The 26,628-nt window shown below is 50.5% G+C and overlaps 3 protein-coding genes across 5 annotated transcripts; 2 read left to right on the top strand and 1 right to left on the bottom strand.

Annotated features, from left to right (window-relative positions):
- The first annotated feature begins 1,007 nt into the window (after positions 1–1,007).
- LOC117434092 (apolipoprotein A-I-like) lies at positions 1,008–4,604 on the top strand. Its single transcript, XM_059020543.1, has 4 exons — positions 1,008–1,071; positions 2,066–2,121; positions 2,427–2,577; positions 3,757–4,604. Exons 2-4 carry the CDS (start codon positions 2,082–2,084, stop codon positions 4,319–4,321), a joined length of 756 nt encoding a protein of 251 aa, XP_058876526.1. The 5' UTR covers positions 1,008–1,071; positions 2,066–2,081; the 3' UTR covers positions 4,322–4,604.
- Positions 4,605–7,214: 2,610 nt separating this feature from the next.
- LOC117970139 (mitochondrial import receptor subunit TOM40 homolog) lies at positions 7,215–13,917 on the bottom strand. 3 transcript variants are annotated; one of them, XM_059020539.1, is made up of 10 exons: positions 13,766–13,917; positions 12,353–12,551; positions 12,163–12,230; positions 11,543–11,635; positions 11,333–11,434; positions 10,956–11,061; positions 10,596–10,718; positions 10,069–10,145; positions 9,168–9,270; positions 7,215–7,728 (listed from the first exon to the last, which is right to left on the bottom strand). In XM_059020539.1, the coding sequence occupies exons 1-10, from the start codon at positions 13,889–13,891 to the stop codon at positions 7,589–7,591; spliced, it is 1,137 nt and encodes a 378-aa protein (XP_058876522.1). In that variant the 5' UTR covers positions 13,892–13,917; the 3' UTR covers positions 7,215–7,588. The 3 variants fall into 3 exon arrangements, with proteins under 3 accessions (XP_058876522.1, XP_058876524.1, XP_058876523.1); XM_059020541.1 differs by having other exon boundaries at positions 7,453–7,728; positions 12,353–12,554; positions 13,766–13,888; XM_059020540.1 differs by lacking the exons at positions 7,215–7,728; positions 9,168–9,270 and adding an exon at positions 9,773–9,949.
- Positions 13,918–14,853: 936 nt separating this feature from the next.
- On the top strand, positions 14,854–17,962 carry LOC117970138 (cornifelin-like). The gene is made up of 4 exons (XM_059020533.1): positions 14,854–14,973; positions 15,905–16,054; positions 16,618–16,754; positions 17,191–17,962. The coding sequence occupies exons 1-4, from the start codon at positions 14,865–14,867 to the stop codon at positions 17,293–17,295; spliced, it is 501 nt and encodes a 166-aa protein (XP_058876516.1). The 5' UTR covers positions 14,854–14,864; the 3' UTR covers positions 17,296–17,962.
- The last annotated feature ends 8,666 nt before the right edge of the window (positions 17,963–26,628 follow it).

Genomic DNA, 26,628 nt, shown 5'->3' with positions numbered 1-26,628 from the left:
GCCCTCTGAAATGTCTTAAAAATATATAGCACTAGACCCTGATATTGATGCGATCCAGCTCTCTGAAATGTCTTTATAATATATAGCACTAGACCCTGAAATTGATGAGATCCAGCCCTCTGAAATGTCTTTATAATATACAGCACTAGACCCTGATATTGATGCGATCCAGCCCTCTGAAATGTCTTTATAATATATAGCACTTGACCCTGATATTGATGCAATCCAGCCCTCTGAAATGGCTTTATAATATATAGCACTAGACCCTGATATTGATGCGATCCAGGCCTCTGAAATGGCTTTATAATATACAGCACTAGACCCTGATATTGATGCGATCCAGCCCTCTGAAATGGCTTTATAATATACAGCGCTAGACCCTGATATTGATGTGATCCAGCCCTCTGAAATGTCTTTATAATATATAGCACTAGACCCTGATATTGATGCGATCCAGCCCTCTGAAATGTCTTTATAATATATAGCACTAGACCCTGATATTGATGCGATCCAGCCCTCTGAAATGTCTTTATAATATATAGCACTAGACCCTGATATTGATGCGATCCAGCCCTCTGAAATGGCTTTTTAATATACAGCACTAGACCCTGATATTGATGCGATCCAGCCCTCTGAAATGTCTTTATAATATATAGCACTAGACCCTGATATTGATGCGATACAGCCCTCTGAAATGTCTTTATAATATATAGCACTAGACCCTGATATTGATGTGATCCAGCCCTCTGAAATGTCTTTATAATATATAGTAACCAGCGGAGAAACCAAAAGCAGTAATCTGTGAGAAGGGTCAGTGCTATGGAATCTCAGTAGCATAATTGGGGTTCAAAATGGTTCATTAGCCACGTGTTGTATTCCAGTCTGTTGTTGGCTGTGTTGTAACAAATGCAGAGCTGTCAGTGACAGCAGCACAGTCCGGGTGGACTTTAATACCACCAGCAGCCACCGAGTCAGTGATATTACAAGGAGGCAGCGCTATAAATACACACAGCTCCCAGCAGCAAAGCCACACACTCAATCACTACTCACAGAGACGAGCTGACTCTCAAGGTAAGACATCACATTGCTGCAAGAGATTTATCAGTGAGGCTCTGGCTTCACACACACGCTGCTCAAAGGATAGACACTTGCTAATATAGTGGAAATGTTTGACTTGTTGGTTTGTTTTTCTCCGCGAGCTGTTATAGTTAAATCTGTGATTTTTATAGATTTGGGACAGTATGTTTCTGATTCTTGAACAGTCACAGGCTCGCTGCTCTGTGTGCACTTCTCTTTACACACAGCTCAAGAAGGGCTTCAGTGTGAAACGCTGGAATAGATTTGGAATTCTATTTTGGAATATATTGACATATTAAATAGTGTTTCTTGCACATAACCTATAATATATTGTGATATATTGTGATACCATTTTTTAATATATATCTTTTTACTATACTATACTATATATATATATATATATATATATATGTTTTTGAATATACTGCAGTGTTTTTGGATGGATGTAAGGTTATTATATCTACAGTAAATGTAAAGAATTTAAAACGTCAAAATAACTTTACATACAACTATCTCTGAGTCTTACTGTACTGATCCCCATCTGGATTGACCAGTGTTCAGATTATCATGTGTGTGATTGCAGTGTGTCTGCAGTGTTCAGATTATCATGTGTGTGATTGCAGTGTGTCTGCAGTGTTCAGATTATCATGTGTGTGATTGCAGTGTCTGCAGTGTTCAGATTATCATGTGTGTGATTGCAGTGTGTCTGCAGTGTTCAGATTATCATGTGTGTGATTGCAGTGTGTCTGCAGTGTTCAGATTATCATGTGTGTGATTGCAGTGTGTCTGCAGTGTTCAGATTATCATGTGTGTGATTGCAGTGTGTCTGCAGTGTTCAGATTATCATGTGTGTGATTGCAGTGTGTCTGCAGTGTTCAGATTATCATGTGTGTGATTGCAGTGTGTCTGCAGTGCTTGTCTGTGTGTAGTTCTCTCCTCAGTGTTACACAGTGTACAGTAATCTGTGCTGCTTCCTGTGTCTCTACAGAGATCGAGATCCAGTCATGAAGTTCCTTGTGGTTCTTGCTATCGCCGTGTTCACTGGTACGTACAGCAACCAGCGGGCTTTCTTTATCTCTTCCTTTCTTTCTTTCTCCCAGTCCTCTCCCTCCTTCACTCTTCTCTCATTCCCTCTCCATCCATCTTCTTTTCTCTCTTTTCCTCCCTCTACATCCCCACTCTCCCCTCCTTCACTAACTCCTCTCTCTCAATCCCCCTTTCTCTCTCCCTCGTTCACTAACCCCTCTCTCTCATTCCCTCTCTCTCCCCCTACTTCACTAACCCCTCTCTCGTTCCCCCTCTCCCCCTCCTTCACTAACCCCTCTCTCTCGTTCCCCCTCTCTCTCTAGGCTGTCACGCTAACATCCTGTGGCAGGATGAGCCAAAGACTGAGTTGGAGGTGGTGAGAGATGCATTCTGGGAATATGTTGCCAAGGCGACCCAGACCGCTGAGGAAACTCTGGAGAAGGTGAAGCAGTCCCAGCTGGGCCAGGAGCTCAAGTAAGTCCCGGAGAGAAACCCAGACCGGTCCACACAGTACCACACCGGACCGGACCGGTCCACACAACACAGTACCAGACCGGACCAGGCCACACAACAGTTTGATCCATTCCTGGTTTCACTAGGAGTTTAATAAGACACACCTGAGCTTGTTACCTCTACACACACTGGGGCTGATCAAGCTTGCTTTGATCAGAGTGCTTTAAACAAGTTTAAATTGAACTCAAAAAGCATCTTTCCCATCTCTCACTCAATACCATCAGAGTAGCTAAACATCTCCTCTCTCTCTCCCATCTCTCACTCAATACCATCAGAGTAGCTAAACATCTCCTCTCTCTCTCCCATCTCTCACTCAATACCATCAGAGTAGCTAAACATCTCCTCTCTCTCTCCCATCTCTCACTCAATTCCATCAGAGTAGCTAAACATCTCCTCTCTCTCTCTCCCATCTCTCACTCAATACCATCAGAGTAGCTAAACATCTCCTCTCTCTCTCTCCCATCTCTCACTCAATACCATCAGAGTAGCTAAACATCTCCTCTCTCTCTCTCCCATCTCTCACTCAATACCATCAGAGTAGCTAAACATCTCCTCTCTCTCTCCCATCTCTCACTCAATACCATCAGAGTATCTAAACATCTCCTCTCTCTCTCCCATCTCTCTCTCAATACCATCAGAGTAGCTAAACATCTCCTCTCTCTCTCCCATCTCTCACTCAATACCATCAGAGTAGCTAAACATCTCCTCTCTCTCTCCCATCTCTCACTCAATACCATCAGAGTAGCTAAACATCTCCTCTCTCTCTCTCCCATCTCTCACTCAATACCATCAGAGTAGCTAAACATCTCCTCTCTCTCTCCCATCTCTCACTCAATACCATCAGAGTATCTAAACATCTCCTCTCTCTCTCCCATCTCTCTCTCAATACCATCAGAGTAGCTAAACATCTCCTCTCTCTCTCTCCCATCTCTCACTCAATACCATCAGAGTAGCTAAACATCTCCTCTCTCTCTCCCATCTCTCACTCAATTCCATCAGAGTAGCTAAACATCTCCTCTCTCTCTCCTTCTTTTAGTCCCTCGCTTTGCTCTCCTCTCTCTCATATCTCTGTCTCGACATCACCAGTAGTTGCTAAACCTCTCCTCTCCCCTTCCTCCCCCCTCCCCCTCCCCTGAGCAGCACCAGAATCTCGGAGAGTGCCAGCACCGCCACCCAGTACGCGGTGGAGCTGCGCGGTAAGATGACCCCCATGGCCCAGGAGGTCCTGGACAAGATGAGCCGGGACGCCGAGGTCCTGCGGAAGCAGCTCCTGAGCGACCTGCAGGCCCTGAACAGCCAGCTGACTCCGTACGCGGACGAGCTCAACAGCAAGATCCAGAAGAACATCGACGAGCTGCGCCAGGCCCTGGACCAGAACTCGGAGACCCTGCGCCAGAGCCTGGCCGTCAGCACCGAGGAGCTGAGGGAGAAGCTGCAGGGGAACGTGGAGGAGCTTCGTGCCCAGCTCAGCCCCTACGCCGTCGAGCTCCAAGACAAGATCACCCAGCGTCTGGAGGAGTTCCAGCAGAAGATGGGGCCCCTGACCCAGACCCTGCAGGAGAGGATGAGCCAGGCTGCCCAGGAGGTGCGGGTGAACCTCACCCCCTACGCTGAGGACCTCCAGCAGAAGCTGAACCCCTACGCAGAGGATCTGCAGGCTCAGCTCTCCTCTCTGTGGGATTCCTTCCGCCAGAACTTCAACTAAACCACCCCTCTAAGGAGAGAAGAAATGGTACGCTCCAGCATTAGCATTCTCCTGCTCTGCTCTACTGCAGTGGAGCGGAACGCTCGTCGTGGGGCGTACCATTTCTCTCACAGGGGCTTTATAATTTGATTAAACTTTAAATGCCCTAGATTCTCTAGACTCAGTGTTAAGAGCGACAAATGCCTTCTCAATGTGTTTTTATTTAAGAGATTTCCTGATGGCTTTTACGAACACGCTGTAAATTATTCTTCTAACTTATAATAAAATAATAATTCTAAATGCACATTTTCTGACTTTAACTGTTTATTTTTAAATTCTCCCATGACCCCTAACCCTAACCCTGACTCTTTCCTGATACAATTGTGTGCTTGCATATATCCTGCAGAAGGATTTCCCCATGAAGCCCATCGTGACGATGCACACTGACATGAAGTGATTAACTCGTGTGTAAATACACTGTCACTGCACACACTGCATGGGAAGGGCTGATGCATTCGGGGTTCTAGAACACATTCGGGGTTCTAGGTGTTGCCTTTCCTCTGCATTCTGCTGCCGATTCCTAATGATCGAATGATATTTGTGACGCAATCACAGACAGGGGAGGCGTGGGACATGACGTAAGGAGAGCGTTAGGATTCATCGATTCATAATTCATTGTTACAGCCCGACTCTACTGAAAAAAACACGTTTTATTAAAGCAAACCCTCTAAAAACACGAATGCAAGTATTATTATTATTATTATTATTATTATTATTATTATTATTATTATTATTATATAGAAGCTCTGAGCTACACTATAATGATAGGAGATATTATCTTTTTGAAAGAAAGAAAGAGGAGACAGAAGGAAAAACCAAAACACACACACACACACACACACACACACACACACACACACACAGACAGACGCTCCCTATTCGCGATGGTATTCATCCCAACTTAAGTCACTCAAAGGCAGAGATGCAGTCCTGAATCTGTAAGTGCCGGCGCGCCAGTTACCATATAGATCTATCTAAAGCACATGATATGAATTCGCGTTGTATTTGTACATCGAACTTGGGGTGCCGTGACACAGGTGCTGCGTGCGTCTCTCCCGAGTCTAGTTTAGGAGTTCAGGATACTCCCTCTTGAGCGACGCTGCCAGGCTGTTTTGAAAGCATCCAAGGCGGGTAAATGTTGTCTTTGCTGGTTTGGGTATTTTTTTGATTATATTTTGATCATGCGTGTTCAATCTTCAATCACCGCGGTGCCCTGCACGCTATACCACGTGCTCCCCGGCTCTGCAGCCAATGAAATCACGAATCACACACACGCTCACTTTTCTGAACTGCATCAGTACAACTGGAATTGCTTGTACCTGTATTTGTAAAGACTACCTGCCGACAGTTCTGGACAGTTTCATGTTACACTGCATTGTGAACAGTGAGGTTCAGGGGAGTCGCAATGCACTCGGTGTTTCTCAGGCTCCCTCCCTCCCTCCTGCTGCTGTTTATGATCCTGTTTTGACCGGTTCGGTGTTTTTTCCTCAAGGACAAGGCGTCCGTTTCTCACCCCTCCCCTTCCAGCACGACACCTCCTTACATCACCTTCCAGCGTGGAGCTCCGAGAAGCTTCACAGTGCAGAGTCCAACGACAACGCGACACAGCACAGCTCAGAGACTGATTCACCAACACACCTTCACCACTCTCTAATGTTTAAACAACAAAAAACTCATCTGAACAATGACCCCCTTTTTTGTGAGCTGCATTTAACGTGTGAAATATTTTACCAAGTAACTAAACATTAAGCTGCGTAGACATGCAGCTGTATTATTATTATTCATTTCTTAGCAGACGCTCTTATCCAGGGCGACTTACAACTGTTACAAGATATCACATTATTTTTACATACAATTACCCATTTATACAGTTGGGTTATTACTGGAGCGATCTAGGTAAAGTACCTTGCTCAGGGGTACAGCAGCAGTGTCCCCCATCTGGGATTGAACCCACGACCCTCCGGTCAAGAGTCCAGAGCCCTGACCACTACTCCACACTGCTGTCTGGACTTTTGCACTGTATAGAATTACAGGCGAAAGAAAAATACAAACCAGTTAACGCTAAAGACCTCTGACCTCCCTGCATTCCTCAGCCAGGTTCCTAAAGTAATCGCACAGCTCCAGAGCTCCCGTTATGACCGGCCTGGGGAATTAAAACAACGGGAAACGTCTTGGGGGAAAAAAAACTATAGCGCACGAGTAATCCCTCACTATCGCCTAAATATTTAAAAAGATTTATCATTACATCAGTTATATTAATAAACAACAGAGCACAAAAATCCTAGACATGGTAATCTAAAGTAAGCCACAAATCAGAACGACTATGACTGTGTTGACGTGACTGGTAGCTCACTGTCCCCACCTGGTGGCGATTTATGAGAACTACAAGCGTATGTGTTAATAATAAAAGGCTCAATACTCTGGGCGTTGAAAGTATAATAACCATCCTCCCAAGCAACACTGCCTCCAGCGGACACAGTAAGAACTACATCAGTATGAAATGCCTCGCAGAGAACTGATATTTCTGAAATCCCTGGGAGAATGAAAGAGTTTCTTTAAATGTGTCATGAGGCTGCCACGCATGAAAGTATGAAAAACAAATTTGTATATATGTGTTGTTTTTTTAAATCCATAAGACATCGTAATACAAACAGCAAGAACACCACCCTTGCAGAAATGTGTTTTCATCTTTTTTTTAATAATTTTATATTGATATATATATGTATGTACCACTGGAGGAAAAAAACAAACAAGACAGAAAAATAAAAAAAAACACACACTGCCGCCCCCCCCCCCTCCCTCCCTCCCTCCCTCTCACACCCCCCCAAACTTAAACAGTACAATCAACAAATGATTAAAAAAAAAAAAAAGTTTAATTTTTTTTTCTAGAGAGTCTATGTTGAGTTTGCTGTGTAGTTCTTGTTGTCTTAAGAGTCCGTCTGTCCGTCCCTCTCTCTCTCCGTCAGTCAGTCTCTCTCTCTCTCTGTCTGCCCGTCTCTCTGTCTCTCTGTGTCTGTCCGTCTGTCCGTCTCTCTGTGTGTCTGTCTGTCCGTCTCTCTGTGTCTGTCTGTCTGTCTGCCCGTCTCTCTGTGTCTGTCTGTCTGCCCGTCTCTCTGTGTCTGTCTCTCTGTGTCTGTCTGTCTGCCCGTCTCTCTGTGTCTGTCTGTGTCTGCCCGTCTCTCTGTGTCTGTCTGTCTGCCCGTCTCTCTGTGTCCGTCTCTCCAGTGTTTATCCGATGGTGAGGCCGAACCCGCACTGGAACTTGTTCTTCTTGTGATTCAGTAGTGCCCCCATGGCCAGGGTGAGAGGCAGAGGCAGCAGCTTCTTCTCCAGGGTAGCCCCAACAATCCAGTTACTGTCCAGAGACCCTGAAACACACAGAGTCACCCCCGAGTCTATTAAACACTACAGTACAATCCAATCCAATCCAGAGACCCTGAAACACACAGAGTCACCCCCGAGTCTATTAAACACTACAGTACAATCCAATCCAGAGACCCTGAAACACACAGAGTCACCCCCGAGTCTATTAAACACTACAGTACAATACAATCCAGAGACCCTGAAACACACAGAGTCACCCCCGAGTCTATTAAACACTACAGTACAATCCAATCCAATCCAGAGACCCTGAAACACACAGAGTCACCCCCGAGTCTATTAAACACTACAGTACAATCCAATCCAATCCAGAGACCCTGAAACACACAGAGTCACCCCCGAGTCTATTAAACACTACAGTACAATCCAATCCAATCCAGAGACCCTGAAACACACAGAGTCACCCCCGAGTCTATTAAACACTACAGTACAATCCAATCCAGAGACCCTGAAACACACAGAGTCACCCCCGAGTCTATTAAACACTACAGTACAATACAATCCAATCCAGAGACCCTGAAACACACAGAGTCACCCCCCGAGTCTATTAAACACTACAGTACAATCCAATCCAATCCAGAGACCCTGAAACACACAGTCACCCCGAGTCTATTAAACACTACAGTACAATCCAATCCAGAGACCCTGAAACACACAGAGTCACCCCCGCGTCTATTAAACACTACAGTACAATACAATCCAGAGACCCTGAAACACAGAGTCACCCCCGAGTCTATTAAACACTACAGTACAATACAATCCAGAGACCCTGAAACACACAGAGTCACCCCCGCGTCTATTAAACACTACAGTACAATACAATCCAGAGACCCTGAAACACACAGAGTCACCCCCGAGTCTATTAAACACTACAGTACAATACAATCCAATCCAGAGACCCTGAAACACACAGAGTCACCCCCGAGTCTATTAAACACTACAGTACAATCCAATCCAATCCAATCCAATCCAGAGACCCTGAAACACACAGAGTCACCCCCGAGTCTATTAAACACTACAGTACAATACAATCCAGAGACCCTGAAACACACAGAGTCACCCCCGAGTCTATTAAATAGGGGTCCTCAGACTCTCTGGAGATCATCTTGTTAGTGCTTGTGAATGGATTTTAATCAAGCCTTGTTTAGCACAGGCCAGCGGTGATGTCACTAGCATCCACCCCCCCCGGGTCAGCGGTGATGTCACTAGCATCCACCCCCCCGGGTCAGCGGTGATGTCACTAGCATCCACCCCCCCGGGTCAGCGGTGATGTCACTAGCATCCACCCCCCCGGGTCAGCGGTGATGTCACTAGCATCCACCCCCCCGGGTCAGCGGTGATGTCACTAGCATCCACCCCCCCCGGGTCAGCGGTGATGTCACTAGCATCCACCCCCCCGTCCCCCTTTGTTTTTTTGTAAACTCACCTTTGAAGAGCAGGTTCGCTTTGGGCAGGTCCAGCTGGTAGCCAAAAGATACGCTGGTGTCCTGCATTCGCGTGCTGGCTTCAAACTCCACCCCTACCTGCAACTGAGAGAGGAGAGAGAGATGAGAAAGAGAGGAGAGAGGAGACTTCAAACACCACCCCTACCTGCAACAGAGAGGAGAGAGAGATGAGAAAGAGAGGAGAGAGAGATGAGAAAGAGAGGAGAGAGGAGACTTCAAACTCCACCCCTACCTGCAACTGAGAGAGGAGAGAGAGATGAGAAAGAGAGGAGAGAGGAGACTTCAAACTCCACCCCTACCTGCAACAGAGAGGAGAGAGAGATGAGAAAGAGAGGAGAGAGAGATGAGAAAGAGAGGAGAGAGGAGACTTCAAACTCCACCCCTACCTGCAACTGAGAGAGGAGAGAGAGATGAGAAAGAGAGGAGAGAGGAGACTTCAAACACCACCCCTACCTGCAACAGAGAGGAGAGAGAGATGAGAAAGAGAGGAGAGAGAGATGAGAAAGAGAGGAGAGAGGAGACTTCAAACTCCACCCCTACCTGCAACTGAGAGGAGAGAGAGATGAGAAAGAGAGGAGAGAGGAGACTTCAAACTCCACCCCTACCTGCAACTGAGAGGAGAGAGAGATGAGAAAGAGAGGAGAGAGGAGACTTCAAACTCCACCCCTACCTGCAACAGAGAGGAGAGAGAGATGAGAAAGAGAGGAGAGAGAGATGAGAAAGAGAGGAGAGAGGAGACTTCAAACTCCACCCCTACCTGCAACTGAGAGAGGAGAGAGAGATGAGAAAGAGGAGAGAGATGAGAAAGAGGAGAGACAGAGAGCGCGAGAGAGAGATGGGAGCCTCGTCCCCCCCCCCGTCCCCCCCCCGCGTGCTGCTTACCTGGTCGTTAGCTTTGTGGTAATACGTGGCATGGGCTCCTGCCTGTCCTAGTGTTAGTGTAGCGATCCAGTTACTGCCTGAGAGGAGAGGAGAAACGAAGTCTTTAAACAGAGTCCTGACCAAACTTCATCAGGGTGGAGGAATAAAAGCAGGCGACGTTCTGAACAGCTTCCTCTAATCTTGCATGAAAACGCTTGACAGTTAAGAAGCTGGACTTCTTTAACTGCAGGAGCAAACCAAACCCCTATGAGATCACACAGCTACATTATAATTTACCAGTGCAATCCCAGCTCAGCAGCTGACTCGCTGTGTGTGTGTGTGTGTGAGACCCTGAGCGAGTCGCTTCACCTCCTTGTGCTCCGTCCTTCGGACGAGACGTAAAACAAACGAGCTCCTATTGGAAGTGACTCTGCAGCAGCAGCAGCAGTTGTTGATTCAGTGGATATAAGCGTCTTCTAAACGACTCTGATAGAGAGGGAGGAGAGAGACGGGGGGTTGAAGGGACAGTGTGGGCCCGCGGTCCTCACCTGTATACCTCCCTGCCAGGGACATGACGGTGCCCTCCTCACCCGGCCGCCGGTGATATACCAGCTCCCCCCCCAGAGCCAGCGCAGGGGTGACACTCTGGAGGTAGTGAGCAACCAGGATACCTGAGAGGAGTGAGAGACGAGCGGTCAGAGTGAGAGAGAGAGCGAGAGAGAGAGCGACAGCGAGAGCGTGACAGAGAGAGTGAGAGAGAGCGAGAGAGAGCGACAGAGAGAGAGAGAAAGAAAGAAAGAAAGAAAGAGAGACAGGCTGTCCATGACACGCACACGCACACACACACACAAACACGCACGCACGCACGCACGCACGCAGACACACACACACTCTCTCTCCTGTCTCACCTGACCCCACGATGATGTCAGGGTTTCCCAGTGTCACAGCAGCAGTGAAGTCCTCTCCTCTGTACTCCCCGTCAACCTGCCAGTTCACAAACTTGGACTGCTGGGTCTGTCCAGAAAAACAGGGGGAGATAAACATTGGAGAAAACTGGCTTTCTACTTCCTAGCATCTCACTGGCTAGCAGCCTCGACCGGAAAAAAAAAAGGACCGGCACGAGAGCCTTTTCACCTGGACCGATATCCTTGAGCCACTTAAACAGTGAACACACTGTTAAACAGAGCAGCACGGCTACACAGACTCACAGTGCAGAGCCTCGCTGTGCTGTGCTGGCAGGACCTCCCTATAATTTATTATTAGAAGTATAGAGCACAGTACTGACCTGGAATGCTAGTTTGGAGCGCAGCTTTGTCGTTAGCTGGTGAATAATCTGTGCGTTCAAACTGCCGCTATTGTCCATGTCTCCGACCATCACTGGAAAAGCCTGGAGAGAGAGAGAGAGAGACCGATCAGAGTCAAGCAGCCCAGCGTCCGGTCACTTCACCAGGGATTCCCGCTGCAGAGCGGTCTGACCTCCTCCTGGAGTTCTCACCTCGGTGGGGCTCAGCTGCTTCGTGCCCACGTACGTGGCTCCGAAGTGGTAGTTGGATTCCCCCAGGGTGCTGAGAGAGACCGTGTGATTCACCTGAGAGGAGAGGAGGAGAGAAAGAACAGGGCTGAAGGGCTGATCAAGCACAGTCCACCCCCCCCCACCCCTAGCCTGAGGAAATCGCTTAAGAACATAAGAAAGTTTACAAACGAGAGGAGGTCATTCAGCCCATCCTGCTCGTTTGGTTGTTAGTAGCTTATTGATCCCAGAATCTCATCAAGCAGCTTCTTGAAGGATCCCAGGGTGTCAGCTTCAACAACATTACTGGGGAGTTGGTTCCACACCCTCACAATTCTCTGTGTAAAAAAGTGCCTCCTATTTTCTGTTCTGAATGCCCCTTTATCTAATCTCCATTTGTGACCCCTGGTCCTTGTTTCTTTTTTCAGGTCAAAAAAGTCCCCTGGGTCGACATTGTCAATACCTTTTTAGGATTTTGAATGTTTTAATCAGATCGCCGCGTAGTCTTCTTTGTTCAAGACTGAATAGATTCAATTCTTTTAGCCTAGCTTTGGATAGAAGCGTCTGCCGAACGGCTCGTTCATGTGAAGTCTGGGGCTGCTTACCTGGAAGTTATTGCTGAGTCCTTTGTTGACGATCAGCTTGACCCCATCCATGGGTGCTGGAAACACCTCTACAGAAAACACAGAGAGAAGCCAGCCGGGTCAGAGACCGCAGTGGGAACGAGCAGGTTAGCCAGACACACTGGGGGGGCTGATCGAGCTCCCAGTATGAAACTCTCGTTCTCAAACTCACCTTTGCATTTCCGGTGGCACTCCTCGAAGGGGCCTGGGTTGGGCAGCCTTCCCTCGCTGGCGTTGGGCTCTGCCGGGGGGCTGAGGGGGGAGACCTGGGGCATGGTGAAGCCCGGTGGTACCGATACCAGGCCCGGTCCAGCTGCAGGGGAGCCCGCAGCGGGGCTGGGGGAACCAGCTGCCAACACGTTACCCATTCTCTACTGGGGCGGGACAGAGAGAGAGAGGGGGGTAGAGTTACTGACAGCTCTGCACTGCAGAATCACTCACAGAGAGACACTGCCAGCTTTATATTCATTCTGTGAGCTTCATAATAACCAGAACAGGATTACTGCTCTTAGAAAAATAACATTGTAATATAATTAAGATTTTTTTTTTTTTTAATGACATTTCAATTTCAGTACAAGAAACGAACTCAAAAGCGATTTCTAATAGATTATGGGCGTCTCAGTGTATTGCGTTGTTTCGTACGGTTCTTGACCGACACAGGCTATTGTTACGTCACGGTCTACGTCTTAGACAAATGAAGGTTCTACTTATATGACGTAAGAGGCCAAACGCGTGGTCCCCCGACGTCACTCTACAAGCGTACTGCAGCTCTCGTCAAGAGAAATGCTACACGATGTTTTTAAAGAGATGTGGTATACAACTATATTAAAATAAAACATAAATAATAAATACCACATTCAAAATTAAATTCGGCCCAAATTAAAAGCGGCTGCTTTTTTAAAAACCTGATATTTTAAGCGGCTGATCCGATGCGAGTTGAATTAAACCCAGCAGGAGTCCGTGCAGACGGCAGCAATTAAAATAATTAAAACGAACCCGCAGCTTTTGCTAAACAGATTGCGCACAGTCTGAACGCGGGCGGTAAATGAGAGAACACACACATAAAAACTACATTTATATATATACACACACACGCTGCATTGTTAACATTAATTAAAGCAAAGTACCGCTCGTTGATTGATCTAACACGACCGACACACTTTTGCATGTAACAGCACGGGCCTTTTCTTCTTTCCCATCCTGGGCAGCATGAATCGTAGCGAGTGTGCTTCTCTGTGGATCGAGTGCCATGTTCTGAAGATGTCTGTCTACCTGTCTGTGTGCATCGCTGCGGTGCTGTGATCCGGGGTGGAAATAGTCATAAATAATAATAACAATACTGCTAATCCTTCTCATGATAGGGTAACACGCTAATGCAGCACAGGCATTACAAACACAGCGCGCAGTTTCATTGTAAGACTGCTTGATGTGTGTATTTGCAAATATTTAGCTGTGTCTGCACAGACACAAAACGCGACGCGATTTTCCAGACCCTAAATCTGCACTCAACGCATTAGGAGAAAAAGCGAAGGTATATTGCTTTGACATTTCTCAATTCTGAAGCACATTATCATGCTGTACTCACACACGCTGCAACCCCGGTCTTTAACAGAAGGACGGGGCGCTCCCAGCCGGCTGCAGAACTGATGACAACCGGGTCTGCCTCCTCTCCAACGCGATTGGCTACCGCCGACCCCTCGCTGATTCCCATTGGCTGCTCTGGTTATCTCTCAGGAGTTAAAGGCAGGGTCGCGAGAGAGGTCGGGGGAAAAGGGGCGTGGGCTCGACGCGCCTCGACCACGCCCTCCGGTGTTCTTGATAGGAGGTTCGGATTCTACGCGTTCGCACCGATTGGGTGGCATGCAGGAGGCTGGCACGCCCCTTTTTTGTTCCGCGGTGTGTGATTGCTGAACTGCGGTGCTGAGGCGGGACGGGGCGTTTTGATTGGGAGTCCGTTCGGAGAGAGGGGGGGTCGCCCGCTTTATGATTGGTCGTCTCAGGGGGTTCTGTAGTTTTGCAAGGGCGGGTTGGTTGCAGCGCAGGACTGGTGCTATGAAGGTCAACATGCAGGGATCGGGAGACCTGATAAAAGTGCGCTGGAGATCAGTGCTGCCATCTAGCGGGTGGGTGTGCAACGTGCTTTGCAATAATTCTGTACGGGAGCACCCTTTCTCTGAGGGAGGTGAGGGAGGGAGCAGTTCAGTCTCCATGTCTCAAGCCTGCCCTGGACTGGAGGGAGCCCCCTTTCTCTTAGGGAGGTGAGGGAGGGAGCAGTTCAGTCTCCGTGCCTCAAGCCTGCCCTGGACTGGAGGGAGCATCCTTTCTCTTAGGGAGGTGAGGGAGGGAGGGAGCAGTTCAGTCTCCGTGCCTCAAGCCTGCCCTGGACTGGAGGGAGCATCCTTTCTCTTAGGGAGGTGAGGGAGGGAGGGAGCAGTTCAGTCTCCGTGCCTCAAGCCTGCCCTGGACTGGAGGGAGCACCCTTTCTCTTAGGGGGGTGAGGGAGGGAGGGAGCAGTTCAGTCTCCGTGCCTCAAGCCTGCCCTGGACTGGAGGGAGCACCCTTTCTCTTAGGGGGGTGAGGGAGAGAGGGAGCAGTTCAGTTTCCATGCCTCAAGCCTGCCCTGGACTGGAGGGAGCACCCTTTCTCTTAGGGGGGTGAGGGAGGGAGGGAGCAGTTCAGTCTCCATGCCTCAAGCCTGCCCTGGACTAGTTAATAAACCACGCGTGTGCGCGGCGCGTCACGGGGTGCAGAAGTCTGGCGGCAGCGCGGGTTGCTTGTACGTCAAACCAACAGGTAGAGAACAGAAATTATAAACTACCTTTTTATATCAAACAATTACATTTAAAAACATGTTCAAAAGTTAAGACAAGGTTAGCATTCTCCTATAATATCCGTGGTGGCGAATGAGAGAGAGACATTCCTCAAATCCCCTGTGAGTTTATTTTTTTCCTTCATATAAATAGTTTTATTAAATAAATGTAAGTAACACGTAGACTTAGTTCACATGATATACACACATAGAGAACGTTACAACACGCATGCAGTCTTATAAAACCTATTCTCAAACATAGAGGACGAGTGAAGCCTGGCCGATTTAATATCACACTGACTTCATTTTCAAGGTATTGCGAAGCTGTTGTGTGAGCGCGGGCTGTACAAGTTTAACATTTTGTAAACACATTTTTAATTTGGACCCGTTTGCATTAATGAAAAAAACATTGTTTGTAGGCGATTGCTGGAATTATACATAAGGAAAAAAAAACACAAAAAAAAGCATTTCTTAAATGATATACATTTTGTCCACGTGCGCTATTAACTAATTAAGAACTGGGTTCAGTTCTTAATTAGTAGTTTGAAGACAGCAGACTAATGACCGCTCGGTCTGAACCCCGCCTGGCACTGCGAATGGTTTGCAAAGCGCGTCCTTCTGCGCCGCTCGTAAACAGCGCTTCACAGAGATTTTAATTTGATTTGGGTCTCTGGTCTAGGGATAGATCTTCCTCTGCCGTTTGATCAATTCGGTTAGAATGGTAGTCGGCTTCTGTTTTCATGCTAACACGGCCGCTGTGGTTGTCAGTCGGGGTCCATTCCTGCTTTCCAATAACTTGATCACCCGCGATTGATTAGAAGGGACCGGGAGCTGATTTTTAAACTCATTGAATTCAACCCTGGCTGCTACCCCCGCTCTAACCCCGCCCCCCGTTTCTCTCCCCTCTGTCTGCAGTCTCCGCAGCGATGGCGTACCCCATGGTCTCCCCTCCTTCTCCTCCTCCTCCTCCTCCTCCCGTGATCGCCCCCATCGTCGTGCAGCCCCCGGCGGTCACCCAGGGCTGGAGCACGGGACTGTGCGAGACATGCAGCGACCTGGGCATCTGTAAGAGGCAGCTCCGAGGGTTTTCATGTTCTTCTAAGTTTGACGCATCGCCCCTGCAAACGGCGCTTAAATCACTGACTGTACAGAAGCCCTGGAGTGAACTATAATGATCAGAATTACAATTACAGCAGGATTGTTCAGTTACAATTATAATTGCAATGCGTTTTGTTCAAGTACAATCGCAGTTGCAATTACCCCTCTCTCTCTCCCCCCCCTCTCTCTCTCTCCCCCCTCCCTCTCTCTCTCCCCTCCCTCTCTCTCTCCCCCCTCCCTCTCTCTCTCTCCCCCCCTCCCTCTCTCTCTCTCTCCCCCCCTCCCTCTCTCTCTCTCTCTCCCCCTCCCTCTCTCTCTCCCCCCCTCCCTCTCTCTCTCCCCCCTCCCTCCCTCTCTCTCTCTCTCTCCCCCCTCCCTCTCTCTCTCTCCCCCCTCCCTCTCTCTCTCTCCCCCCTCCCTCCCTCTCTCTCTCTCCCCCCCCCTCCCTCTCTCTCTCCCTCTCTCTCTCCCCCTCCTCTCTCTCTCCCCCCCTCCTCTCTCTCCCTCCCCTCCCCTCCCCCCTCTCTCAGGTGCCTGCGGGATGTTCTGTCTGTGCTGTCTCTCTGCGCAGGTGGCAGAGGGTTTTGGGGAGTGCTTTGTGATTGGCTGGCTGCCCTGCTCTCACTGCGCTCTGCGCACCGGAATGAGGGAGCGCTACTCCATCCCGGTGAGTTAAAGATACGGGTTCAAACACAGAGCAGAGGGATGTGTAGAAGCAACATGAGCTCATTAGGGTGATGCTGAAGCGTGAGCCAGAGCTGTAACACTCTACGAAAATTACATCAACGCACATGACTGCTTATTTTTTGATCTATTTTTTCATGCATATGCTTTTAAAGTTAATTATTTGTTATTTTTAAAAGGGCTTTGTTTGTATGTATGTATCTCCGTCCTTCAGGATGAGACGTAAAACAAACGAGCTCCTATTGGAAGTGACTCTGCAGCAGCAGCAGTTGTTGATGATGCAGAGTTCACCCCCCCTAGTCTCTAAGTCGCTGGATAAAAGCGTCTGCTGAATGACTCGTTATTAATGTTGATGATGATGATGATGATGATGATGATGATGGTCAGTTTGATTGTCTGTGCTCTGCTCCGGTCCGCAGGGCTCCATGATCAATGATTACTGTGTCGTGTGGTGCTGTCTGCCCTGCGCCATGTGTCAGATGAGACGCGAGATTAAAATCAGAACCACCCAGGCCATCCGGTGACAGGACCATCACAATGAATCATTCACGTCAATAAAATAAAGTATTATTATTATTATTATTATTATATTATTATACATTGTCATTTTGTATCATATGCCCTGTGTCTAATATTAAAAATAAACATGTTCTTGTAATTATTATTTTGAGCCCTATAAGCACATCTTCATGCGTGTTACATTGCAGAGGCAATCCTGATCCTGGAGGGAGATCCACTCCGGGTTTAACAGGTAAAATGAGATCATTGTCTACTGCAGGGTCCAGGAGCTCGGAACAAGGTTGGAACAAAGACCAGGAATGGATCAGCACTCCAGGACTGGGATTGGACATCACTGTTACACCGCATTCACACAAACGACACTTTTTTTTTTCAGTTGAATACAGTTCCCTTTTTTTATTGTCTCGTCTGTAAAACTCCAAACGCGTTCCATCATACGATACTTCAGACAGGGGTGCGAGAAACAAAGCCACCAATCAGACAGACATCATTAGTGTTTCATGTAAAACATCAGAGTGTAAACTGAAGCGCGGGGAGTTCAGCTGGCAGAATTAACAGCCCAGAGTGTTACGGTGGAACCCTAAAACATTTAAAAAATAAAATCAACATTAGCAGGCATTAAACTGTCCTGCATCTTCTTTCTTTGATACAAAAACACAATCAAATAAAATAATACAAATAAAAACACTCTTCTGAGGAGTCTGCTATCTGTCCTGCACCCACAGTCATTGGAATAAGAACTACAGCTCCCAGCATGCCTCGCTACATGTGTAGCAACAGCAAGGGGTGATGGGAGTTGTAGTCCTTTTTTATACAGTATGTGAAAATCGACACATAAAAACGACAGCGGTGTATTTGCAGATCCTTCATGATTACTAAAGCAGCCAGTTCAGTTCAGTTTCTGTTCTGAAGTCGTGTGTCAGTCTCATTGCATGCAGCCGGCCTCCTAATCACACTGTCGTCCAATCAGAAGTCTTTATCTTCCACAAGCCCATTGTCCCCACCCACATTATTATCCACTCGTGTTTGCAATTACAACTTGGCCCGGCCAATCCGAAGGCTTTATTTCACAAGCAGATTATTCCCAGTCGGAGATCCAATCCTCCCGTCCAATCAGGGGGCCTGTGTTCCAATCCCACTATCCAATCAGGAGTCTTTATTTCACAAGCAGAGTATCCCCCCACTCAGTGTGTGAGGGGAGCTTGTAATATTATTATCAGTGAGTCATTTAGCAGACGCTTTTATCCAAAGCGACTTTCAGACACTAGGGGGGTGAACTACGGGGTCAAACTACTCCAGGATTGGTTTAACAGATAACACTTTACAAAAAACAAAAAGAATGAGATTAATAAACTCCTTCAGGACTCTGGATGGAGAACTTTACTGATAAAAAATTCAAAAAAAACACACACAGGGGTCAGAGGAAGGAGAATTAGAGGACCCGCTGGTCTCCCTACATGGACATGGTGGTCAGATTCTCGTGGCTCAGGATCCTCTTCCTGGCGTGCGTGGCCCCGTGGCTCGCGGTGGCCCCGCAGTACTCCTGCAGGTTGTGTCTCAGGGTGACCAGGGCCGAGCCCAGGCAGGCCCGGTTGGGGGCCAGCACCCCCCCCGGCAGCTGCAGGAGCACGGTGGCCACGCCCGCCATCCCGTCGTCAGTGGGCTCCAGGGTGATCGGGCCCACCTTGAAGCTGGGGTAGGAGAAGCCCATGAGCTGGGAGAGGAAGGGGTCGGAGCGGCAGAACTGCTGGTAGCTGCTGTGGTGGTGGTGGTGGTGGTGGTTGTTATGGTGATGATTATGGTGGTGTTGCCGTAGAGCGTCCTGTTTCTGGTAGGAAGCTGGTTTGCCTGTTGTTCCCCCAATCCCAACCCCTCCACCGAGCCCCACTTTCCCCCCCTGAGCTCTGGGAAGCAGATAGACCAAGTGACCCCCTCCACTCCCTCCACCACCCTGCTTCTGAAGCAAGAGGAGGTGCGAGGAGGAGGAGGAGGAGGAGGAGGAAGAGGAGGGAGGCCGCGGATGCTGCTGCTGCTGCTGCTCCTCGGGTTCCAGGTAAACGCTGAGCTTGGCGAACGGCCTGGACGCCATCTTGGTCATCTCCTGCAGGTGGCGCTGCTGCTCCTGGCGGAAATCCAGGAACTGCTTGACCTTCCAGAGCAAGACGCAGACCGACAGGAAGAGGAAGAAGCAGGAGAAGAAGACGGAGAAGAAAACGAAGAGATCGATGTGGGCCTGGTCCTGCCGGAGGAACAGCACTCCCTGGGACTCGCTGGAAGCCGCGGCCGCCCCCTCGCCTGCCCCGCCGGTCCCCAGCAACGCGATATAGAATCGGCTGGACTTGAGGGTGTGGACCTCGTGGGGGTAGGTGATCACGACCCGGTCGGTCACACCCGCGCACCACCAGCACGGTGTTCTGGGAGCTCACCGTGATGTAGGTGATCAGACCCGAGGCACGCACCTCCCTCACCCTGGCCAGCGACGTGGGCTGTTGCTGCTGCAGGGCTTGGCCACTGCTGGAGCTGGCGTTGGCGTCTCTGGCCCCTCCTCTGATAGGAGACGGCTCCGCGACCGTGCTGATGTGCACGGAGTGGACGCCCGTCTGCTTGTCCACGGTGACCACGAAGGTGTCCGGGGAGTTGGACACGTAGAGCTCCACGCCCCCGAAGGTCACGTCGATGGTGACGCGGATGTCCACGTTGGTGAACTTGGGCTGGGCAGCGAAGAAGACGGTGCGGCCCCTGGGCAGGCTCTTGAGGTTGGGCTCGTGGTAGCAGTTGCTCTGGGACGTGGGGTCGAAGCAGAACTCCTGCTCCACGTTGAACTGCCGGTAGCACTGCCGCCCGTCCACCGGGCTCCCGTTGAAGGAGTCCTTGCACATGGCACCTGTCAGGAGGGGAGGGGAGAGAGAGAGAGGGAGGTGGGAGGTGGGAGGGGAGGTGAAAGGGAGAGTGTGAAAGAGGAGTGGGGGGGAGAACACTTTTTACAATTCTACATGGATACATTTTTTCACCATAAAAACACTTCCATGGCCCATCACTGACCCCTCCCTGCCTACTCCCCCTCTCCCTACCTGTCCTTGTCTCTCCCCTCTTCTCCCTTTCTCATCTCTCTCCTTCCTCTCTCCTCTCCCCCCTCTCTCCTCTCTCTCCCCCTCTCCCCCTCCTCTCCTCTCTCTCCCCTCCTCTCCTCTTCTCACCCCTCTTTTCCTCTCCCCCCTCCCCTCTACCCTCTCCCCTCTGCTCCCTCCACCCTCTCCCCCCTCCTCTCTCCCCCCTCCTCCCCTCCTCTCTCCTCTCTCACCTGCAGCTCGTAGCAGTTCCTCTTGCTCCCGTCGCTCTGCTGGGACAGACAGGGCAGGGTCTCTGTGTTGTTCTGGCAGGGGCAGCCCGTGCCGTCCACCTCACACGTGTCTGCATGACCGTTACACTTACACCTGGGGGAGGGGGGGGGGGGGGTTATGTTTTAGTTATTTAGTGTAACTAATTGTATTTACTGCAGCATCACTGTAACTGCAGTTGTTGTAACTGAAGAAAATAGCATTGTAATAGTGATAGTGACTGTGTTAGTGACAGTGTCTGTGTTAGTGACAGTGTCTGTGTTAGTGACAGTGGCTGTGTTAGTGACTGTGTTAGTGACTGTGTCTGTGTTAGTGACAGTGACTGTTAGTGACTGTGTTAGTGACAGTGACTGTGTTAGTGACAGTGACTGTTAGTGACTGTGTTAGTGACAGTGACTGTGTTAGTGACAGTGTCTGTGTTAGTGACTGTGTGAGTGACAGTGTCTGTGTTAGTGACTGTGTTAGTGACAGTGACTGTGTTAGTGACAGTGACTGTGTTAGTGACTGTGTTAGTGACAGTGTCTGTGTTAGTGACTGTGTTAGTGACAGTGTTAGTGTCTGTGTTAGTGTCTGTGTTAGTGAGTGGGTCTGCGATTGCCCTGGCTCTCACTCACTTGCTGCACTTGCCCTCCAGCAGGAAGTACCCCCGGCAGGCAGCTCTCACACTTCTCTCCGGAGCTGCTGTTCTGGCAGTTCACACAGATCACATTGTCCTCACGAGGGCCTTCCCCCACCCAGCTAGGGATCTGAAACACAGGAGAGAGTGAACCCCCACACCCACACCCCTACCCCCAACCCTAACCCAAACCCCACCCCTGCCCCCAACAACAACCCCAGCTGGGGATCAGAAACCCAGGAGAGAGTGAACCCCCAACCCCACACCCTAACCCCTACCCCTACCCAGCTGGGGTTCTGAAACCCAGGACACAGTGAACCGCAAACCCCTCCCCTCTCTCTCTCCCTTTCTCTCACCAGGTCTGGCTCCAGGGGGTATTTGTCCGGCTCTCTCGTGGCTCTCTTGTTCTCCTCGTGGGTGATGCAGATGTCGCTGTTGCCGCGGCAATGCTCCCTGCAGGGCTTGCAAGCCCCTCCCTTCACAGCCGAGCCCACGAAGAGAGGCCGGCACTTCTCACAGTGCTCCCCCTGCAGGCCGGGGTGAGAACAACACACGGTGCAGTCAGACAACAATGCAAAATGAAAAACAAACAGTGATCCGAAGCACAGCGATCCGAAGCACAGCGCTCCCCTGCTCTTACCATGGTGTTGTTGAAGCACTGCAGGCAGGAGTCCTGGGCCGTCACGTTGGCACAGTTGCTGTGCTTGTTGCAGTGGCACTCCACGGAGCAGTTCTCGCCCACATAGCCAAAGTGGCACTGGCAGCGATTGGGCTCCACGCAGGTGCCATTCACACAGCCCTGCGCACACACCGGCTTACACTGCCCTGTCACACTGAGACAGAGAGAGAGAGGGACTGATCAATAATCAATACAGCTGGCAATCACACAGCCCTGCGCACACAACCGGCTTACACTGCCCTGTCACACAGAGAGAGAGAGAGAGGGACTGATCAATAATCAATACAGCTGCCATTCACACAGCCCTGCGCACACACCGGCTTACACTGGGGTTTGTCAGACAAACAGACAGACTCACAGACTCACTTGTGCAGCGTGTACCCGCTCTTGCAGGGGCACTCGTAGCCCTGGAGTTTGTCAGACTCACAGACAGACACACAGACTCACAGGACTCACTTGTGCAGCGTGTACCCGCTCTTGCAGGGGCACTCGTAGCCCTGGAGTTTGTCAGACTCACAGACAGACACACAGACTCACAGACTCACTTGTGCAGCGTGTACCCGCTCTTGCAGGGGCACTCGTAGCCCTGGAGTTTGTCAGACTCACAGACAGACACACAGACTCACAGACTCACTTGTGCAGCGTGTACCCGCTCTTGCAGGGGCACTCGTAGCCCTGGAGTTTGTCAGACTCACAGACAGACACACAGACTCACAGACTCACTTGTGCAGCGTGTACCCGCTCTTGCAGGGGCACTCGTAGCCCTGGAGTTTGTCAGACTCACAGACAGACACACAGACTCACAGACTCACTTGTGCAGCGTGTACCCGCTCTTGCAGGGGCACTCGTAGCCCTGGAGTTTGTCGTTGCAGTTCTGCGTGGCGTTGCAGTCGTGGTGTCCGTTCAGACACTCGTTCTCGGGGGGGCAGGACAGGAAGGCCCAGGTCCCGTTGGACTCCGTGCAGGTACCCCAACTCTCACCTGGAGAGGGGAGGAGAGGAGAGGCAGAGTCAGCAGAGCACTCAACAACACTGACAAACTCTCACACACACACACACACACACACACACAGCCACACACAGAGAGACAGGCGTGTTACCTACCCTGCTGGGCTCCCCCCAGGCCCCCCTGCAGGCACTGCCCCGCCCCGTTGAGCCCCCGCGCAGCGCACCAGCCGCAGCTGGGCTGGCGAATGCAGGAGGAGCACTGCTGGAGCCGGGAGCACTCGGGGGAACAGCTCTCTGATCCGTTGAGCACCCGGCCACAGCGGCCAGCCACGCAGAGCAGGGGGAGGTAGGAGGGGCTGACACACTGAGAGAGAGAGAGAGAGAGACACTGATCAATACAGGAGGGGCTCACAGAGACAGAGACTGATCTATAATCAATACAGGAGGGGCTGACACACAGAGAGAGAGAGAGAGAGAGAGAGAGACTGATCAATACTCAATCAATACAGGAGGGGCTCACAGAGACAGAGACTGATCTATAATCAATACAGGAGGGGCTGAGAGACACTGATCAATACTCAATAACCAATCAATACAGGAGGGGCTCACAGAGACAGACTGATCTATAATCAATACAGGAGGGGCTGAGAGAGACACAGAGAGAGAGTGTGAAAGAAGAGGGGAGAGTCAAGTTTGAGAATCAATGTAAAATGGGGAGAGAGAGTGTGTGAGGAGAGGGAGTGAGGGGAGAGAGAGGGAGGGGAGAGAGAGGGAGGAGAGAGGGAGTGAGGAGAGGGAGGTGAGAGAGAGAGGGGAGGAGAGAGGGAGGAGAGAGAGAGGGAGGGGGAGAGGGAGTGAGGAGAGGGAGGGGAATGAGGAGAGGGAGGGGAGAGGGAGTGACGAGAGGGAGGGGAGAGGGTCTGCTTGTTACCTGGCTGAGAGACAGACTCCACAGGCATCGCCTCCAGCCCCCGTCAGCCCCCTTGGAGCCCAAGCACTCCCTGCAGGACCTGTGCTGGTGGCAGGGGGTGGGGCAGGGCCGGGGGGGCGAGGACTCCACTGGCATGGGAGACACGTTGAGCAGGGAGTGGCTGAAACACGTCCAATCGTGGGAGGGGGTCACACTGAGGATACGACGGGTCTCCCCTAGAGAGGGGAGGGGGGGGAGAGATATAACACAAACGCTGGTCTGCTTGACTTGGTCTCTTCTAGTTTCAATCACACTGATGAAGGCACTAGAGCCCAAACGCTGGTCTGCTTGACTCGATCTCTTCTAGTTTCAATAATAACACTGATGAAGGCACTAGAGCCCAAACGCTGGTCTGCTTGACTCGATCTCTTCTAGTTTCAATCACACTGATGAAGGCACTAGAGCCCAAACGCTGGTCTGCTTGACTCGGTCTCTTCTAGTTTCAATCACACTGATGAAGGCACTAGAGCCCAAACGCTGGTCTGCCTCTCCCCCTCTCCCCCCTCTCCAGCCCTGCCTCTCCCCCTCTCCAGCCCTGCCTCTCCCCCTCTCCAGCCCTGCCTCTCCCCCTCTCCAGCCCTGCCTCTCCCCCTCTCCAGCCCTGCCTCTCTCACCTGTGCGTTTGAACTGCCTTGTCCACATACACTTGCCCGACGCGGTGCACTTGGGGCAGTCCGAGGCCTCGCAGCTGATCTCAGAGCAGTTGCTGGCAGTGAAGATCTCACGCTGGTTGATGCGGCAGTCGTTCTCCAAGGTGCAGCTCCCCTCCCGGCTGATGCAAGGCCCCCTCAGGGCAGTTAGTGCACCACTTGCACTGCTGAACCATCTGAGGGGGCGACAAGCACGGCAGATTAGCAGAGATTAGTAGAGACAATGCTTCCCTATGCTTTACCAGACCTCTCTGTGCTTTACAATGCTTCCCTATGCTTTACCAGACCTCTCTGTGCTTTACAATGCTTCCCTATGCTTTACCACACCTCTCTGTGCTTTACAATGCTTCCCTATGCTTTACCAGACCTCTCTGTGCTTTACAATGCTTCCCTATGCTTTACCAGACCTCTCTGTGCTGTACAATGCTTCCCTATGCTTTACCAGACCTCTCTGTGCTTTACAATGCTTCCCTATGCTTTTACCAGACCTCTCTGTGCTTTACAATGCTTCCCTATGCTTTACCAGACCTCTCTGTGCTTTACAATGCTTCCCTATGCTTTACACCACCTCTCAGGTGCTCACCTGTGTGGGGGGCAGGCTCATGGTTTTGGGGTGTCGGGCGAGACACTCACTGCAGGTGTGCAATCTGCGGCACTCATCCGGAGAGCGAGGCACGGGGAGACACTGAGACTGTCCCGTACTGCACCCCAATCTAGAAAGAGAGATAACACACACACACACTGACACACAGGGTATAGTGTAGTTCTGTTGTGCAGCTGTGTAGTTGTATAGTGTAGTTGTGTAGCGGTGTTGTTGTGTAGTTGTATAGTTGTGTAGCAGTGTAGCAGTGTAGTTGTGTAGTGTAGTTGTATAGCTGTGTAGTTGTATAGCTGTGTAGTGTAGTTGTGTAGCGGTGTAGTTGTGTAGTTGTGTAGCGGTGTTGTATAGACTCACCGGTCGGCCCGTGTCTGCAGACACACAGCTCTCTCTCCACCACACACAGCTCCCGCTGCTCTGGTTACAGGAGCTGGCTGTGGTCAGCACCAGGCAGGGGTCAGAGGGCAGGGTGAGGGTCAGCATGCGCCCCAGCGCGACCCCGTTGAACCCGCCGCACAGGAAGAGGCGCCCCCCCCGCCACAGCCATGGCGTGAGAGACAGAGGGGTCGAGAGGCACGCCCTGCCAGGACTCTGAGAGGAGAGGAGTGAGGGGGGGGGAGAGAGAGAGAGAGAGAGAGACAGAGAGGGGGGGGGGGGTCAAAAGCAGCACTGCATGAGAAGTATCACAGGATTACGTTTCCTGTGGTTTCCATGCTCTTGTTTTAGATGCGTCTCGTGTGGGCATCGTGGATCCCTCACCCACTTTGCTGGGCTGCACCCAGGTGTTGCAGTGGATCTGGTAGAGCAGCACTGTGTCTGTGTGTGTGTCAGTGTGTGTCAGTGTGTCTCAGTGTGTCTCAGTGTGTGTGTCTCAGTGTGTCTCAGTGTGTCTCGGTGTGTGTGTCTCAGTGTGTCTCAGTGTGTGTGTCTCAGTGTGTCTCAATGTGTCAGTACCTGGCTGGCTGGGCTGCACCCAGGTGTTGCAGTGGATCTGGTAGAGCAGCACTGTGTCTGTGTGTGTGTCAGTGTGTGTCAGTGTGTCTCAGTGTGTCTCAGTGTGTGTGTCTCAGTGTGTCTCAGTGTGTCTCAGTGTTGTCTCAGTGTGTCTCAGTGTGTCAGTACCTGGCTGGCTGGGCTGCACCCAGGTGTTGCAGTTGATCTGGTAGAGCAGCACTGTGTTGCTGAACGCCTCCTGCTCAGTGCGCCCCCCCACGATCACCATGGTGTCCTGAAGAGAGCCCCCACGTGGAGGAAGCGAGACAGCGGCTACCAGAGAGAGAGAGAGAGAGAGAGAGAGAGAGAGAGAGAGAGAGAGAGAGAGAGAGGGTACTATACAATACAGCAACACAGCTATGATTGCACTGTTTAACTATGGTGGAGTGTGTGTGCAGGGTATAGGAGATAGAGTGTAGGGTGCAGGGTATAGGAGATAGTGTGTAGGGTGCAGGGTACAGTGTGAAGGGTGCATGGTACAGTGTGTAGGGTGCAGGGTATAGGAGATAGAGTGTAGGGTGCAGGGTACAGTGTGTAGGGTGCAGGG

This window comes from Acipenser ruthenus, unplaced genomic scaffold, assembly GCF_902713425.1.
Source record: "Acipenser ruthenus unplaced genomic scaffold, fAciRut3.2 maternal haplotype, whole genome shotgun sequence".
NCBI classification, from domain to species: Eukaryota; Metazoa; Chordata; class Actinopteri; order Acipenseriformes; family Acipenseridae; genus Acipenser; species Acipenser ruthenus.
Note: the sequence above shows the minus strand (reverse complement) of the source record. Positions and strands in the feature narration are given on the sequence as shown.